We start from the raw sequence: 20,302 nt of genomic DNA, 5'->3' as shown, positions 1-20,302 counted from the left end.
CTCTGTGTCTTCTTGTCATGGCTTAGGAGGTGCTTGTTGTTTTTACGATCTCATTTACATATTTTTCAGAGCAAACACACAAAGAAAATTTGAGATCCCCTGGACTTACAAGGTTTCTAGACTGTCATCAACCAAACTCCTAAAAATTTCATGTTGTCTCCGAACATGATACGACTAAGTTACACAAACCACGTCCTGGGTGCCAGGGTGGGCTTTTGGTGTGAAATGCAGTGGCTTACCTCTGACTCAAACTCAGCAGCTTTAAAGTCGATTTTGATTTAAGGAAAATTAAATAAGAAAACTAAGCTCATTTAAAATGTGATGCCCACATGAAAAGTTGTTGAATTAGCATATACTGAACTGCCCACATTTATGAAAAGCAAGAGCTTCTAGTGGACTTCTAGAAGTTCTTCAGAAAAGAACTTCTAGAAATTAAATGCCTCATAACTGAGACAGCGAGAAAATCAAAAACTTGTTCATATACTGAGAGAAGACAAGAGAAAATGTTAAGTAAGGTAGAAAAAGGCCTGGGTAATTAGCCAGATATAGTGTATTGACATTGAACATCGGTCCTGGAAAACATTAATATTTTAGAAACGGAGATAGTAAATTAGGGTGTTCAAAATCAGAATTTTAATCTCACTATTCACATGGAGTCTCAAAATCAAAAATTTATGCCAAAGTGATGTAATTGTCACCCTTACCGGTTGCTGCATGGGCAACGGAAGCCTTCCCTCTAGACAGTGCAGAACCTCGCCCCAGAAAGAACTGCTGTTTCTGATTTTTAATCTGGGCTTTTTGGAAAATGTGAAGAATATGGAGTTATTTCTCATTTAATGAAAAAATAAAGGGCTTGATAGGTCTGTGCCATGTAACCTTCATCAGTGTTAATCTGGTCCCAAGGGCCAAACTTCTGCATCAACAGGAATATCTATCTCCTTCCTTTATTAAATATGTCCCTGACATATTTCCCTGTGTAGCTGAATTTCTTACCAGAAATACTTTATCGAGTAAATATTGGAAAGAAGAAATGCTCATCATTCAAATGTAATGAGTTGAATAATCCCAGGCAAGGAATACCAATATCAGTGTCTTAGAGCTACCCGTTATCTGCTTCAGGGGAGGCACCCCATTTATTTATATACCTCCCCCATACTTCCTTGCTGAACAGAGCATATTGTTTAAAAACTGCTTTAATCCCCCACCCGCCCCGTGTAATTATGTTACTAAAGAAAATACTGGCATTGAATTGCTGTCCTCTGCCTTTGAATCAGCGGAAACACCTGTGCAACCACTAAAAAGCAAATGCCATTCAAGTTTGGATCTGTTCACGTTCCGTACCAAATGGCCATACATACCCACAACCTGGGAGATCTAAAACTTGTGAGTGTGGACAAACCCTCCGTGTTATTAAGGAGGTTGTTATGGAGATGAGGATGTGGGAGGAGGAGGTACTAGGGAAAGATGGTAGTACTGTTCTTAAAGGGTCAATCCTTAATTTTTACAAGAAGACTAAAATCTAAAGATTTGATAAAGCATTTTTGTGTATGTATATGGATGGGTACAGATATCATTGATATAAAAGCAATAAAACTAGAGAAAGAATAAACAGGGAATCAAAATTAAAGTCTGGGGATCTTGCTACATTCACATCTAAAACCTTAATACCTAGCACATGCCTAACATACACAAAAGGTATTTGTTGGGTAGGTAATTAAGCTAGTAAAACTCCTTATTCTATTTTTTCTGACAGTCAGTAATGACAATTATTAGAACAGAGAGGACTCAAACCTAGAGATACACTGTATGCTGTCTGTTATTATATTAGTATAAATATAATAGAATGCCTAAGTGCTAAGAAATATCTATTGAATGAATGACTAGATAAATTAATGAATTAAAAACTTGGTGTCCAAGTTCTGGTATAGATTGGATGCGTCTGCCTTCTTTTATTTTATTATTTTATTTTATTTTAGTATAGTTGATATACAATATCATATTAGTTTTATTTGTTTCAGGTGTACAATATAGTGTTTTGACATTTTTATACCTTACAGTGTGGTCACCCTACTCATTCAAGTAAACATCGCGCGCCCTGCAGACTTACTGCAATATTACTGGCTACCATATTTTGCGGTGTAGAATGTGTACTCACGTTTTTGTGCATATTATACATGGCATTCTTATAACCACTATTATGCCTGTGGTATGTAGTCATTATACACATGTATAATGAACATCCTTATTTTTCCCTCAAAATTGTGGGCTAAAATGTGCTCATTATACACAGCAAAATACGTTATATTCCCCTTCACCTTTTCTACTCGTCCCCCTCCTCCCTCCCCTCTGGCAACCATTCCCTTGGTCTCTGTTTCTATAAGTCTGTTTTTGCTTTTGTTGGTTTGGTTGTTTGTTTGGTTTGGTTTTATATTCCACCTATAAGTGAAACTATGTGGTATATTTCTTTCTCCATCTAATTTCATTTACAATAGTACTCTCTCCAGTTAAAACCACACTTAATAATTTGAGATAATTACACAATAATTTGAAAAAATCTGACTTACTAGGTCACAGTTACTTTCCTTTCACATAACTGAATTTCCAAAGGAAAAGATCACACTCCAAAGTGAAACAGCCCTCGTAGTATAGTGTCTCTAAGTAACGCTACGGACGGGAACCCACAGAACTTCCTGGATCCAAAGCCACTTGCAAGACACCCGCAGTCAGGTTTCCACAAAAGTTGAAAAATTGTAAATCACTGTGGGGTAACACCTAGAAATTTTTTACTTTTGCTATAGTATTTCTTCATGAGGCTTAAAGTTCTCTAAAATTATCAAAATAAAGTGTTGAATGGCTTGCCTCTTTTTAATAAAGGAAAGGTAAAAAATAAAGCAACCCAAAGAATCAACTAGAAAATTCTATGTGTTTTTCTTAACTTTTGCAGAAATAAGGTACCCACCCAACTCCAGCTTTAATTCTCTTAAACATACACAGAAATTCAATGATATCTGTTCTCTATTATATATATGTATATATATAAATGTTTAACATATAGCAAGTCTCAAAACAGACAACTTGGGAAAGTTGCTAGGAAACAGTCAGGGACTGCAGTTGCCTGCTGGACATTACATCATACATAGCTCACTGTAAAGAAAGACCATAAATCATCAAAATGTATCTGGGTGCAAATGGGGAACACACAAGCTCCTAACTGCCGAAGTCCTGTGAACTTCAGCACAGTGCGTACATTGTGAAGCATTTCAGCTGTTGACATGGCATGGTTCAGTACTAATTTTGTGTGTGCTCTCTCACTGCAAAAATTATCTAAGCACCCAAGGAACAAAATTAGTATAAATATAATACCATGTTAACTGCTGTTGAAATCCCATGGAAACTGCTTTTGTTGTTGCTTGGGGTTTGGTTTTGTTCCGTTTGCCATTTGGACTCAGAGCAATTCACGAAGTTGAGATGATCCTTATGACCCCACTTTGGGTTCATTTTTTGGTGCCATTCCAAAACAGGCCACTTTATGCTCCCAGCCCGCCTTGTCAGCTTCATAGCCACTGCTGGCTACTAAGCATTTACTGTTCCGGTGGTCGATCTGGGTGTTTGATTGCTCCAAGTTAGGTCACATACCATGGATTTTTCTTCAACTTTCAAGGAAATGACTTTCAGTTTCCCTAGGATCCTGTTACTCCTTCCATGGGATTTGATGCTTTACATTATATTTTAATATTTATATATGTATACTTATACATATATAGATATAGGAAATATACACATTAACACACTATAATATATATAACACATGTATATTAACATATATGTATGTATTGTTTTTTGCAAATGAAAAAATAAAGCAAGCGAAACAAGACTGACCTAACCTACCTGTACTCGGTTCACATTCAACAAAGTCTTCGTCATCGCTTGAACATTCAGCAGATGATACAAGGTCATCTGATGTTGGCTGTGGGGGAAGAGAGAGGAGGGAGAGAGATAAGGAAACCAATGAACAAAAGCACAAATGACTTATCATTGTGTCCTGCCTCCATCATTATTACTGTTCCTCTTCTCTAAAGAGGGCATGCTGTAGAATGCAGAATTTTTAACTCCTGCATAGCCGTGAATGGCTCCGATCCAGACAATCTGTGTGGGTCTTATGTGAAGCTGAGTGACCCAAAGTGGTTCTCGGGGACGCACACCTCTGCCATGCCACCATATTGTACAGCCTGACCCTCTTCTGACTTTAATTTCAATTTTGAGAATCGGAAGGGCAGGAAAAGGGCTATTACAAATGGTAGGCAATATGAGAGTGCAAGCCGGCCCGGAAATGTGCTGCAGCTTTGAGAGGCTTTCAAATGCACATGGTGTGCGGTCTCGAGTGCATGAGTCGGTGGTTGTGAATCTACAGGCTGGCATAATTAATGCACGTTGTGGAATGCAGTCTGCTCAGGAAATGCATAATGGCTTCTCGTGCTAGCAGTGATTTCTTCAAGTAATTGCTGCAATTAGATGAATTAGTGATGTGGGCCAGCAGAGAGATACCACACAGTCTCTGAACATAGGTAAGACTATGTCTGGAGAGCAGAAAAACATTTGTTGCAACTTGAGACATTGTTTTTCCTATTGAATCCTACAGAAACTCCCCAGTGCCAGAGAATCTGATGCCAGAAATATAGGGGCTGTGGTTGTGGGCAGTGAGAAGAGCCCTGGAGACACAGTAGCTGAGGAGACTGCTTTGCGTACCTGGTACACAGTGCATGCATAAGAAATACTGTTGAATTAATTAACTAATCTATAGATCTTACGTAAAAAACAAACTTATGTCCTGCTATGTACATAAGGGTATTCAAAATAGAGAGCATACACTGGCTTCCTAGTCTTATTATTCATAATGCCCTGAACTGTGAATCCATATTAAAGAGGAAAAGAAATTACAAGTGAGATGCTGTGTTGGACAGGTATACACGTTTATTAGTTATAGTTATTGTTCATTAATTCAACATAATCTCATAACAATCCTCCAGGACAAGGATAATTATTATGCTTTTAAAGAGAACTGAAGTTCCGAGAGGTTAAGTAAGTTGCTGAAGGACACACAGCAAGTGAGAAACATAGAGGGGGTTTGAACAGATATATCTTTGTCAAAGCCTACATTTGTGGCCCACATAGGCTTCTCTATACCTTTCCTTACATGATATTTTGGACTGAATTGTGTGTCCTTAATTTCCTATGTGGACATCGTAATTCCCACACCTCAGAGTGGGACTGAGATACAGTTTTTAAAGGGATAATAAAGTTAAAACGAATTATTTTGGGTAAATTTAATCCAAATAGGACTGGTGCCCTTATCCAAAAATGACATTAGGACACAGACACACCAAGAGGGATGACAATGTTTTAAGAGCACAGGGAGAAGGCATCCATTTACAAGCCAAGGAGAGAGGCCTCAAAAGAAAATAACTCAGCTGACACCTTGACCTTGAACTTCCCGATTCCAGAACTATGAGAAAATAAATTTCTGTTGTTTAAGCCACCCAGTCTGTGGTACTTTGTTATGGCAGCCTGAGCAAACTAATTCACGTGACAACCCACATGCTTAGTATTTCCAGACAACATCCTTTTGAAATAGACCTAATAGGCAGAGAATGACTGGATACAGCAATGAACAGTAGAGACACCATATTAGGCAATTGATTTCACTTAGAACTGACAGTGGCAGAGAGGTGCCTTAAACCACGTTATTGATCTTTATTCTACATCTGACAGGCAGATACTTCAACACCTGTTCTTCCTTTAAGTTAATGGAAAAAGAATTTTCAAACATACATTTTTTTCAATTAGACACAAGTGAAGTGCGCACTGCGTTTCCAGCAACTGAGGCTGGCAGTTGTGCCTGGAGCCCTGTTTTTACTGTGAGCAAAATGGTGAGTGTACTCCCCTGGGGGCTGCTGCTGTGGTGGGGTCCCTTGCAGGTGCATCCCCAGTTAATTGGGCAAGGGAGGTGGTGAGGGAATAAACGTTAACTGTACTCATGCAGAAGGCAATTACAAGAGGCCAACACCATTTTTGAAAGGGCCACAGTCACTGTTTGCTCACTGTAAAACAGCAAGGGTTGTTTTGGGTGGAGGGAGCAGATCTTAGATATTACAAGGGTTTATGACCTACCAACAGCCCACAGTACTTAAGTGAAAAAATAGTATATCTGTGGTATTGAAATTTTATAGGATAAGGTCATTTAGGGAAAAAAATGTCTAAAAATACTCCTTAGAGGGTAGTAATGAAAAAGTGGTTGAGAATACACTTGTAAAGTATAATCAGTTAGAAAATTGTTGGTGACTCGATTATAAGGACCTGGCAAAAAAAATGGCCCATATACTGCTTAACTAGCTTTGGTCCCTAGAAATGCATGAAACCTGGTGACTTAATGAAAATCTGGTGAGCTTATCTGAAGAACAGAAGGCCAGGCAATAAAAAGGCTATTGAGCAAATGTATAAAAACAATGCATAATGGCAATAAAAACTCCAAAACACATTAACATAATATTAGTAGAACATTCAACTTAATTCTAAGAAAGTTATCTTAATTTTTGTTGGCCAAAGAAATGATGTAAAGTTTCTTTCTTTCAAGAGAAGTACTAGACTCTGAGGTTGAAAGGATATTTACTACTTTCTTCTTCCTCCACTTTCTAACACTACACAAGTTGTCTCCCCTGTGGTTAGTGCATAGCTACATTCTCCCTCCCCCATACCACCTCAACTTCTGTCCCCAAAGTGTCCCTATCCCCTACTGCAGGCCCCACATGTGTACTCTCCCATGTTCTCACTCCCTTCCTCTCCAGCTCCCTGTCCCCAGGCCCCAGTTCCCAGAGATTTGTTTTCTGCTGATCTTCCATACGAATATGGATACATGCAAAGTTCCTCCCAGGAGACAGAAGCACATTTACCACCAGTTCTGATAAACGGTGGCTAGCCTTGAAGGTTAACTGAGAGGCAGATTAGCAGAGTGTGGTAAGAGCAAGCCTGACTTTTTCTAGTACTTTCAGTTGGTAACCTGGGGGAGCAATTTACCTCTCCTTTCCAAGTCCCATTTTTTTCTTCTGTAGATTGAGATACAGAGAGTCTCCTCACCGGTTGGGTATTGATTTAAATGCAATGTTAACAGTGAAGCCATGTTCCTGGCATATGGTACATGCTCAATAAATACTAGCTAAAACTAACACAATCAATTAATCAATCAATAACAGCAATGCATGTGCCATGAGGGGCTTTAGAGACAAATACACCCATGAAGATGCTAAGAGATCTTGAAAAATAAGTGAAATTCAATTTGTTTCTGATGGCTCTGAGTCCAGACATTCTGTGTGGGCCACATGTGAATTCAACTCCTTCTTTTCTTTCCCTCAAATGTCATCTTTACTATTTACAGCCACAGCCAATGAAACTCCCAAAGCAACAACAAACATCTCAAACCCTCCTTGCTCAACACTGAACCAATGTTTGTTTACCTGGAGAACCTGGCTTCCAGCACTGCTGTGCCCATCCCAGCACACTGCACAGTTTCAGAAACACTCGCTCTGTCAGGGGCGGCTAGCTTTGAGTTGCAGAGGACTCGGGATTAAGAACACTACATTTAAGGATTTGTTTGTTTATTTATTTTTGCGATCTTTGTCCCTGCCATGTAAATAAATAAATAAATAAAATAAAAACAAACACAAAAAAACCCTCAGCAAGTACAAGTCAAGGTCTTTTAAAGATTTTATTTATTTATTTTTAGAAAGAAGGGAAGGGAGGGAGAAAGAGAGGGAGAGAAACATCGATATGTGAGAGAAACAATTGGTTGTCTCTTGCACGCTCCCACCTTGGGACAGGCAACCCAGGCATGTGGCCCGACCAGGAATCGAACCAGTGACCTTTTGGTTTGCAGGCCAGTACTCAATCCACTGAGCCACACCAGCCAGGCCAAGCCAAGGTTTTTTGGATATGTGCTTAGGATCATATCCAAAAGTAATGACAATATGACTCAACATTACCCTTGGAACACAAAAGGCTTTATGAGTGCCTTTTAGTATTCTTATTTGTGTCCTTCCTCAACTATAAGTAAATAAATGCAGGGTATGACTCTGAACCTTAGAAGAAAAGGCACACTTCTTTGACTACTGGTTCCCATGGCTGGAATAGTACTGCAGGTACACTCAGGCTGGGGATACAATTATTATAAGTAGAACAGAACTACAGATTTTTGTCTTTAAATAACACGTAGCAACCCTAGGCTGTGTGCGTGTGTTTTCCTAAAATACAACCATTTTTCATAATTACTCATAGCTACTTTAGAGGAAAAGAGTAGTCAGTACTTTTAAGAAGAAAAGGATATTTGAACTATCTAGAAGCATGGCTACTAATCACATTTAACACTTATTAAACACTTTCTATATTCAGGCTTTGTGCTAAGAAGTTGATGCATAAAGTCTTTTAGTTGTCATAATAACTAAGGGTGTAGACATTTTTCAGTGACATCTGCTATTTTTAATGGTCCACCATCCGTCCATTCTCCATCAAGTTGCAGCATTGTTTTAGGAAACTCTTCCAATTGTATAATTATGTCGAGAATGTCCATCAGGGTGCCTCCCGTGTCATCTTCTCCACATTTTCTCCTCATAACGACTGTCTAAAGCTCTCATAACTCCCAACAGCTAGGCTGAAAGTGTTTACCTATTATGGTTCCCATATGTCAAAAACCAACTTTTATAAGTCACTCAAGGAAGAATAAAAGATCTATGACTACTCCAAACCAAATAATTTGATAGTGGCTGGGCTACTAGATCCACCATCAGTGATATATGACTATATTACAATGGTGTTTTGCTCATTCTTTCATTCGTTCCTTTATTACTTTAATAAATATTTGTCGAACACCTATGTGTCAAACACTGTAACAGTTACGAGGGATAAAGTGATAGATAAAACACAGTTCCTCTGCTCTGGGAATTCACAGTCTCTGAAGAGGCAGCCAAGTAAACAGGCAAATTCAACACAGTACACTGAATGCTATGACAAGCATAAACACAAGATGCTAAGGGAGCAAACAGCAGGGGAAAAGAGAGAGCTCCTGGGCAAAGGGAAAGTAGAAAATGAGCCCTCAGGGACAGGCAGCAGAGGAGCTGGGGAGCTGAGAGTTATGGGCGGGAGAAGAGCATTCTAGGTGAGAACAGTCTTGCAAAGGCTCAGAGGTATGAAAAAGCAGAGTTTATTTGTACATCTAAGAGTAGTTCAGGCTGACCAGAGTGGAAGGATATATTATGAGAATGACAGTATGGCAGTTACTTGACTTACTGTGTTACTTGTGAAAATGTGGATAATGATCATGAATTTAATATCTTGCCCTATCAGACTTTTCTCCTTCTTCCACTCCCTACATCTCATCGTATTATCTGTCGAATTTCCTTTGGAAGTCAATATGTGTGGTTTCGAAACATAGTGCGTGGGTCTGATTACACCCATTTCTCCACGGTGCTGATTAAAGACCTTACTTTGTCTTCTCAAGAGGAGGAAAATATTCTCCTGTCCCTATATATTAGCAAAGTCCTATATTAAAAGTAATAATTCACACTACCCTGTTTTAAAATATGGATTTCATATTTTTAATTCATATGTTGAAATTACTTGGTTCTGAATTAGGAATCATAAAACCAAAGATAGGTATTATAATAACTTCCAATAAAATATCTTTCTGGCAGGATCCCTCTTTATTCCTTTCCTGAAAGAATTTTTATTGCATTTATATTCTTTTTTTCCCCTACCAATGTTTATTAAAATTACCTTAGAATAAACTGGGCCAGAAAAGAGCTCAAAATTCTGTCCACCCAAGTAAATTTATAGGTAAATTTATCTCCCAATTCCCTCAGTCTCACAAACCTGGCTTCTCATTTCCCTCCAATGAGTTATTGTTTCTATAATCACCTGCTTCTAATTATTTACTCTGAAGGGCTCGGCCCCATTTTGGCACAGGAATGGTTCCACATCATTCTTCATTGCTATACATCACTTGGTGGTGAGAGAAATGTCTGCACCGTGATCAGAATAGCTCGAGATAGTTTCAGCAGGTCCCCTCTTCACTGGCCAGGTGTCTACTTGTGGCTTCCACTTCCATCCTTTAGCCCTTTATCTTATACTGAGAATAGGCTAATCATGTTGGGGGATAATCATTTTTCTCCATCCAGCTCCTTGGAAGCATGGTGATTTGACCGAGATTAAGTGCAAGATAAAATAGGTTCTGCCACTGAACAGCTTTATGAAATTATAAATAACACACTCAAGAATGATGATCTCCTTTCTTCCAGTGAAAAAGGAAAAGGGAAAGGCCCATAAATATTCTGAAGTCCCACAGAAAAAAGCCATATACTCTGCAGCTGCTTCATGCTAAAAAGAATTAAATTCCTTCAAATACTGGGTGTTTTCCTTTTCCCCTCCTCTATACTTCCATTCTGAGAGGGAGTCAGCACTTCAAGCAGTTCATGTGAGGGAGGGTCTCAACCAGCTTCATTATGAGTTCTCATTCTCTATTTAAATAAAGGATGTCTGAGATGCTTTTAATTAAATAAGAGCCCATTGACTCTAGGTAAATCTGTGAACTTTAATGAGCATTTAGAAGTTCGACCATCTCAATTTAAATTTATCTATTAAGATATTCATTATCAAATTGTTGCCATTGAATAGACCCATCTTTGATGAATGCTAATAGATAACTCCTCCTTCCACCACACACACACAAACTGTATAATTTTTAGACTGTACCAAAGACAGAAAAACTTAGAAACTTGGACAAGTTTGTTAGAAGCAATCATCTCAAACCTCCTGCCCCCTACAACCAAGACCATCATTTCACGCAACTCAAACCCAATGCAGAAACAACCTTAAAATATAGTTATGATTTTGTGTGATTGTCTATACCTCATTGTATTCTGAGCATCCCCTTTATAGTCATCTTTAAAAGAAGCCACTGACACTATTATGTGAAAAGGACACAATGAACTCATACTCAAGTGTAACAGGGGCATATCAAGAGACAGGGCATATCACTGTATGAATGATGGAGACAAAGTTGTAGTCTGGTTAAGAGGCTTTCTAGTTCTTGTGTCTTACCTCTCCGTAAGAATCTTTAATGGAACAACACATTGTGAAGTTTAAAACCAGCTTTTGGGGTTCATGTCATTGAATTTTTTCTTAAAGATATTATTATTTTCTTCTTTTCTCTCTACCTATTCCTGGAGATACTCACTTGCCAAGTAAGATCTGACTGCATATGTATTTTAGTTGGCTCATATTTCCATGGGATAAAAAGGCTTTAAAGAGAAACACCCTAGGCTAAAGATACTGCATTCAACATGATCAAAATTAGTTAACTGGAATAGAGCTCTCCAAGAAAAATGAATATAAAAAAACAAATGAAATCACATCATTCTGTCTATGGGGTTTGATTGATACATGCATTTTACTCATTCAATCAGTCTTCCAATAACTGCCTAGATGCGCCAATCGCTGTCCTGAGGGCTACACAGACCCAGTCCCTGTCCTCAGAGAGTTCACAGAATACTGAGTCTTGAGCCAGGCCCAACTGGAAAACACTGATTAGCTGCTAAGTCATGAGCTGCAAAAATGTAAAGTGAGGTTCATAATTGGTGCTCACTCTAACAAAAATTGATTATTTATCCCCTGTCATTAAAGGTAGCAGTTTATATAGGAACCCAAACAAATGGCTTCCCGTTAAACTCTGCCCACCCTCAATAGCCTCCACATTCTTCCTTTTCTTTTCCACACTGCATATACTGGAGCAAAAGAAAGAATGACATGATTTGTTGAAGATAGTAAGTTTTGCTGATGAATTAACCTGCAAGGAAATCCCTTTGCAGACTCAAGATTTAATTAGCAGTAGAAAAACAGAGTTCAGCTTAGCCAAATTTTGTGCCAAGGATTGGGGCCCTTTATTTTTGGTCTCTGAGGTCTTCCAGGATTATATAAATAAATAGGGTTTGGCATCTTTTTATTTTCTTTGAAGTTTTAAGATTTTTCTTCCATCTGGTCAGAAAAGGAAGGGTGGATCAAGAGAGAGGGGAGGGAGGAGGGAGAAGACAGGAGGTAGAAGGGGGATTAATCTATCTGTTGTTCAAGGCAGCCTGACAGAGTGAAGAAGAGTATTGAACCACAGAAGATTAAACCAAACTTCAATGTACCTTCCCAAAAGCAGGAGGAATGTAATGCTACGTGGTGTTCCACTGATAAGCAAATCCCTCTAAATCCTTTCAATTTATTTCTTGGCCTGGAGAAATTACATATTATTTAGGAGGCAGGAAAAAAATAAATAAATAAATAAATAAAAACCACCTACCAAACCCCTCATCATCTCCAGGAATCTAGATCAGGCGCCTATTGATTGTATACACATAAAGGTCCGGCTTTCTTGGCTGTTTTTCTTATGGGTGCAGTCCTCTCTGGGATGGCTAATCGGAAAGGCTTGGCTCTGTTTCCTCTGTAAACTCTTTTGGTGTCCACCACCAACCTTGTTTTGAGTGTTTAGGGTCTAACCCTTACAGAGGAATGCCAACAATTTAGCTGAAGCTCCAAAGACCACCTTTTCTACTTTTCCCTTTCTTTCTTCTTTTTTCTTTTTCCTTTCTTCCTTTCCTTTCCTTTCCTTTCCTTTCCTTTCCTTTCCTTTCCTTTCCTTTCCTTTCCTTTCCTTTCCTTTCCTTTCTTTCCTTTTCTTTTCTTTCTTTCTTTCTTTCTTTCTTTCTTTCTTTCTTTCTTTCGACTTGGTATTTCCTCTTAAGTGAGTTCTTTATTCCAATATTATTAAAACCAAGCCCCAGGTTTTAAAGGGTAAGTGACCAAGGCCAAATATTAATGTGACTCACAAATAGTGGTGGATGTATCAGTTAACGGATGTTAAAAATTCTAAACAAAAGTCTTCATTATGGAAAGCACCAATGTGTGTGTGCATGTGTGCATTTTTTGGTCAGAAATGTTCCTATGATTTTCTTTGCAGTTTTAAGATTTTTCTTCCATCTGGTCAAAAAAGGAAGGGTGGATCAAGAGAGGGGGGGGAGGAAGGAGAAGACAGGAGGTAGAAGGGGGATTAATCTACCTGTTGTTCAAGGCAGCCTGACAGAGGGAAGAAGAGTTCATTTCTCCATGTTCTTCTTCTATAGTTCAGGGAGAAGAGTTGGGTTTTTGAAAAAAGAATAGGAAAAACAAAATCTTATTTCTTTGTGAGATGGTCTTTCTCTTGACTCTCTATTTCATAGTATAACCTCACCACCCCACACAGGGGAAACAGCCTTTCCTGGCAGGTTAAGACTTAATAAGACCCAAGTATTAGAAGAAAAAAGGAGTTTCAGGATATGGCCAGTCTTGGATATTGATCAGCAACTCTGAAAACAAATGTAAGATCAGCTATTCAGTCCAGAGCAAATAGCAGTGTTTCTCAGTCTTTGGTCTCATAATGAATTAAAGTGTGCCAGATGAGCAAGAGAGAAAGGAGTGGGAGAGTAGCAAAATATTGGGAATCAGACATAACCTAATACTTACTTTGTCTATAGGACACTTTTATTGAAAGAGCGTGCGATGCACGTGAACATCTGCCAGGTGTGTTGATGCAGGCAGGAGTTGAGAACTGCTACCTTCACATAAGCATGACTGAGGTTCATGCCTAATAAACAAGAAGCTAAGAAAGAAATGCAAGCTCAAGACATTGCAGAGCAAACACAAGAAAGAAGAGCATAACCTAGAATTTAGTATGGGGCCAAGAAAATGTACCCAGAACAATCAAATGCAGAGAAGAGAATGTCAACTACAACTGATAAGAAGACAAGATTGCCTTTACCTTATCATACTGAATAGAATATTTCCCATTCAGCCATGTAATGTAATATTACAAAAGTCAGATACAGGTGTCAGAATAGCAGCAGCAGTTAAAGGACATTTTACATGATTTAATAAAATACTGAAGGAGTTACAAGTGATCTGTAGTTAAGACTGAGTCAGAACTGTGAGAGGAAAATGGGGGCCAATTGAAAAACATTTCAAATCCCAAGAGAGGGAAAAATGCAAAGGATTTCAGTTTTAGAATGAGAATTCATTCCTAGTTACTCATGTCTCAGAGATAATATCAGCGTTCCACAGAGAAATACTGGGGAGTGAATTCAGACACAGCTCTTTGATTTGTATAATAAACTCCAAGTGAGGGAAAGTCTTCAGGTAGCATTGCCTGGACATTCAGAAACTCGGATGGACTCAGCCTCCAGACGTCACTTCCTCACTCCCAGGCTGCAATGAGCTAAAGAGATAACCCTATTGTGGCTGTAGATTTAGAACAATTTGCAAAAACAAGCACAATAGAACTTCTATATGGGAAGGGACAAGACTATTTCTCATTTCTGACTGACAGCAGCAACACTAATTCACTGACAAAGTGGGATTTGGAAATGCAGCAGGGGTAATCCCAGGCATGAGAAATACGCAGGGCCTTGCACTCGGTTTAATGGTCTGCTCTCACCATCTTGACATTCTTAACCATTTTATTTTTGAACTCGTGTTTTAGAAGTGACGTTCAATGAGGACATGGAGGGTGTGCATAAGCAGATGAGACACATGCAATGTGTGTGTCCACCTGTTCCTGCCACCACATACATCTACATAGAGTGTTTCCGATGCTCCACAGGCACAAGGTTCCAGGGACCCACCATGTATGGTAGTAAGATGAGTCAAACAGATATCTTTGTCTTCCAGGAAGGCTGGCACTGTCTTCCAGACGAGAGAGACTAGGAATAAGTTCTCAGTCCAAAGCTGACCTTTACACGTCCCTCTTGCAGAGTTTAATATCATGTCCTTTGAAATGAACACACAGGTAAGTGTGTTACACTTACTGAGTAAGCAGGGGTAGTGACAGCCCCAATAGGCTCTACTTTCCCTTTGAACAGAAGTTGCTTAGAAAGCAGAAAGAAGGCAATAAATGTTCCAATAAACATGAACAATGAAGGAAAACTATTGCGTCCTTTCTTATTCTCTGTACTAGCCAACCACTCAAAATAATGGCATAAAAGAGAAAGATGGGGTAATGCAGATACCTTTTCCTTTCAGTACTACCTTATTCTCTGGTTGAAGTTAGAGGGTGTTTGTAGAGGTGTGTGTATCAAGAAGTGAAATAAAAACATTTGAATTAGCTTGGTGTAGTGTTTCCAGGCTCCTGGAAAGAAGAAAATACATTTGCATACCTGAGCTATGGAATAGGAGTTCAAAACACAGTATCAATTGTGTCACTTCAGCAATTCCACATTCGAGTTAAATGCTCTTCTATTTGCATTTAAAGGTGGTGAGGGACAAATACCATATGATCTCACCTTTAACTGGAACATAATCAACAAAAGAAAAAAGCAAACAGAATATAACCAGAGACATTGTAGTTAAGAACAATCTAACAATAGCCAGAGGGGAGTGGGGAGGGGACAGTGGGTAGAGGGGATTACAGGAGCTACTATAAAGGACACATGGACAAAATCAAGGGGGAGGGTGGAGGCGGGGGGAGGGAGGTGGGTTTAGCTGGGGTGGGGTGGAGGGATGGGGAGAAAATGCAGACAACTGTAATTGAATAACAATAAAAAATTAAAAAAAAACTGGCCTTGCACAATATAGAGTTGAATGATAATATTAACACTAATACTTAGAAATTAAGGCTCTTCTTTACTTAAAATGGTTTTAAACAGCAAATAAAAATAATCACTGTGACAAACTGAAAGACTGTGGAAGAAAGGGAAAAGCTTGATATTTCAGTACTTTCAACATCACTTTTTCCTACTTTATTTTGCACCGGTTCCTGCAAATTATGTAGCTGCCCCTGAGAACAATTCTGAAAAATTTCTTGAATAGGCCAAAGGGATCTGACATGGTTTTCAGAAACTCAAGATAGCAAATAGTTTGTGCTCCTAAAACAGGGTCCCTTGTGCTTCCCTTTTGGCCTCACGCCATGGGTCCTAACTAGCCTTCTCTCAAGGGCACTTGGAGAGAAAGAGCACCACCATCCATCTCTAAACTGGTATGCCTCTCCCAGTGCCCATGCCCACAGCCTCACTCCCCTCCACGTCTGCCTGGAGCACTGTTCAGTGACGTTCTAGAGCCTATCTCTTAATGAGGTCCCAGCCCTTGTTTATTTTTACCTCTCTCCAGTTCTGAGAAGAGTTTTCATATAACCACTTTAAAAAAGAATTATGACTGCAAAAATTTCTGAATAATTTACAATGTCCTTAAACCTACCCAGAGGGAGTGTGGTGGATGACAAAGCCAGAACTGAGAACTGATCATACAGAACCCAGGACCTTTACTAGCACAGATCGTGAGGCAAACTCCCGTCTGAGAACTTGGAGAGCTGGCTGATCTTGGAAAAGTGGGCTTTTTTCCTTCCAATTGACCCTCTTGGGAGTAAAAATCAGTAATTGCCAGCTGTGCTGAGTCAGTGGCATCTTTGAAAATGGTGTCAGAAGAATATTTTTAATTTATACTCTGCCTCTTGGAAAGAAATCAGTATGTCATTTGCTGAAACTATTTTTTATCCTAGCATCTTTAGTTAGCTTTTCTCTATTCCCTGCCCTCCCCACCCACACCTCCCGAACCTGTAGTCTTCCAGGGAGCAAAGAAAAAAGTGCTTATTTGTATTTATATTGATTCAATTACTTTCAGCAAAAACTAAACAACTACATACAGTGGAGTGGCTTTAATGATGATCTTTTAGGGATCAAGATCTCTAAGCAATGCAGTCTCTCATTCTAGGGGATTGGAAATAAACAGAAGTCAATAAAACAGGATTACCTGGCAATAAACAAGAGAAGCCACATTCATAATTTAAGAAGATGCTTTTTATGTATTCATTACTAAAGAATTAACTTGAGTGCCATTCTATTTTTGCAGCTCATATATTTCCTCCCAGCCTGCAGTCTGTCTCTTGCTTTTTTTTTCTGAAAGGTGCTGAAAAAGAGTCTCTCTCAGATATATCCAGAAGCTTCTACATTCCTAAGGCTGCTCAAAGGAACCAGAGGCAGATGAAGGCAAGAATGGGCTCTTCAAACACATCCTATTCCAGACCCTTCTATGTCTGGCCAAGTGCTAGGTAAGGAGGAGGGCCTGGCGTACCATGGGTGTAGAACTTGGAACATGGTCCCTGCCTTCAAATCATTTACAGTGTAGCAGGAAAGCCAAATGTCAGTGACATTGTCAATTTCTATTCTACTCTTCCTCCTTACCTGGGCTGGCGTCACGACCAGCCTAACCAAGCCTCCTTTACCACTATAGGTGGCCATGTGGCATCAATTTGGACACAACGATGAATCAGGAAGTCTGCTAAAGGTTCTAGAAATATGTATTTTATCCCTTATTTTTTTAAAAAAGAACACTTGGCTGATCCAACTGCTTTCCCTTCTTCCTTGGGTTTGGGTGGGGTGTTTTGAGCTGCAGCAGCTATTTTGTGACCATAAGGTGACAAGTGTGATGGAAAGGCCAAGAAAATCCCTGAGAAGCTGAGTCTGACATTTCCAAAGGTATGATATGAGCCCAAACAAGTAGTTTTCTACTTTCCAGACCCCAGAATTCTTGTTAAGTAAGAAGATTTATCCCTTCTTCAGTCACCACAGGTCATGCTCTCTGTTGCACAGACAACGAAGACAATCCTAACGTCAAGAGAGAAATCCATAGAGAGCAGCCAGAGACAGAGATGACACGGAGCACTGAGTAGTCTGCCTTTGACGCACATCAGTTCACCAAGCGGCATTTTAGTACCATCCAAGAGGGACTTGGAAAGCTGCCCAATCACTTTGGTGCTTCATATACCAATTCTGTGGCCCAGAGGAGAGCCCAAAAGGCGTTCAAAACAGGAGAGATGGTTTTGGAGTGGGGTAAGCAGGGGAAAACATTTTCACCTTCATGAGAAAAATAGTTTCAATTAAACATCTTATTAGTATTTGCAATGAACCCATCCCAGACTGGATGATCACCTCCGTCCACTGTTGTCTGTCTTGCTTCTGTCTGTTGCCTCATTACTCTTCAGGAACAAACCCAAACCCTCAAAGTCATTCTGAGTCCTGCCTGCTAAGCATCACACCTCCAGCCACCAAGCTCACAAAGCCCACCTCTAAAATGCTGTTCTGTTTTCCATTTCAACTGCCCTGGTTGTTTACCTGGATGAATCATGAGATTCTCTAACCAGACTTCTTGCTCCCACTTACCTCTCTCTCTTCAATGAACCCTAGAAAGTATCACTAGGATTAAAAATAATAATAATAATAACTTTCAATGTGCCACTCTCCTGGTCCAAATTTATCCTATTGCCTATCAAATAAGTCCAGACTTAAAAAAAAAAAAAAGTATTTTTAATTCAAGATCCTCCACCTGCGGCTTCTAATGTCACTTTGTAGCACTCTCTTTTACTACTCTCTCTGGCCCTGTAAGCAAGTCCTCATTCCAACTATTTAACACATGTTTGCCATGCTCTGAACAAGCCTGATGAGCTCCTGACAACATTCTGGCTTTTAGTGCTCCTCACCCAGCTCTATTTGCTCTTCATTCCATTTATGCCTGGAAAATTCTGCAGAGTCTTCCTCAGGGACCAACTGAAATACATGTTTCATGCAGCATTTTCCTGATCCCTTTGGCTGACAAATAAAATACTCTAGCATGCCAACTCAGTACTTTCTTCAAATCTCACTTGATGTGTTGATTCCATTCTAACTTAGAATACATATCTGACTTATATTTCCCTTCCTGGATTGCAGCTTGAGGGAAGGAACGGGTCTTGCTTGGGAAAAAAGGGTTGTGTTTGGGGTCAGAATGTGTGAGCTCTGTTCCTGGGGTGGGGTCTCAGGGCCATGATCACACGCACTTTGCACTCCCCACTTCTGTGAGTTTGAGACAAGGCAGGACATCTACCTCGTGCTATTGCTGTGTGGACTGGGATGAATGCCAGGACTCAGAAATGCTACTGTTCTGTGGTGTTTTGTTAAGATGATGACATTATGATTGGTTTGAAATCACCTCGGGACTATGACGGGGCTGGACCAGATCTTGAGTGCGCGCTGTATATTTAAATGGATAGCAGAGACTCTCCAAATGTCTGTTGATTTTAAATAGCACTGGGCAAGCCAGGAGTCAGGCTGACAGAGTGGCATGACAGGGATGGAGAGGGACGTACTTCCCATGCTTGTTGGATGATTATTAATCCTAACCTTTGGAGGTGTCAGGAGCAAGAATATGTTTATCAGCTGTTTGTCGAGAATAAGGTGGCTCTGAAAGAACTTATTTGCTTTCAAGATACAAAACATCTCTTTGGTTCAGACAAGCCCATAAGCAACTTATCTTGCAATTTTACAGCCATATACCAGGGAGTCAATTCTTCATTTGCAGGACTATAGATTTAAAGTAAGTCAAAGATCATGTAGTATTCTGGAAATTGGGACAATTTAACATTTTAATAGACCAGTCTTTTGCAACAAAAGTCCAATACATCCCCCAAAAAGAGATTTGTGTTTTGCTTCTCATTATTCCCAAAAGCCTTGGCTGGGCAGAGCCCAGGAAAAATCAACCTATGGTTCTTTGGCCACACTAGCCCTGTCTCACTTAAACCTTTAAGTAGAATTCTCTATATAAAAGAAAGAGTAAGTGTAATGGCTCTGAATAAATGCCCTGTAAAATGACTGTAGCAATTATGCTGTTTGCAAGAACCTCTGAGTCCATTAAGATAAACATCTATCTTTGAATATTTGCATTAATACACTAGACTGTTCTTCTTAGATAAATCTTACTTGAACATTGTACAGTTAACACAGTTTATCATCCCTTTGCTCCTCTTTTCTTCGATGCACATACTAATGCTTGGGGGGGGGAGCATTTAAGTAATCCTAGTCTCTAAACATCTTTAAATGCAGAATAAATATGCTTCAGGTTTTAAATACCTTCATAGACTGTATACTTGGAAATACATTGGACTGGGCTCTTAATTTCCCACATAAGTAATATCTTTCAGGCAAAGGCAATGAATGCTTGTATTTAAAATAGTTTTAATATGCTTCCAATTGCTCAGCACACAGAGGCTCAAATGGAATCAAATTCCCTAGTTACTTCTCGATTAAAGAAGTATATCTTTTTATTTATATCATAGGATATATCTATAGCTATATCTGTGCTTTTAAGCTTGGGTCCCAATTTAATTATCTTTTACAGCCAAATTGGGAAAATGCTCAAGAATCTCTAGTACTTATTCAGAACA

General features: G+C 39.3%; 1 protein-coding gene across 1 annotated transcript in view; it reads right to left on the bottom strand.

The window, feature by feature from the left end:
- NRXN3 (neurexin 3) overlaps positions 1-20,302 on the bottom strand; it is a 1,484,332-nt gene that overhangs the window by 45,557 nt on the left and 1,418,473 nt on the right. Inside the window, 1 exon segment of the mRNA XM_045201758.2 lies at positions 3,889-3,967. Coding sequence (XP_045057693.2) covers positions 3,889-3,967 — 79 coding nt within the window.

This window comes from Desmodus rotundus, chromosome 7, assembly GCF_022682495.2.
Source record: "Desmodus rotundus isolate HL8 chromosome 7, HLdesRot8A.1, whole genome shotgun sequence".
NCBI classification, from domain to species: Eukaryota; Metazoa; Chordata; class Mammalia; order Chiroptera; family Phyllostomidae; genus Desmodus; species Desmodus rotundus.
Note: the sequence above shows the minus strand (reverse complement) of the source record. Positions and strands in the feature narration are given on the sequence as shown.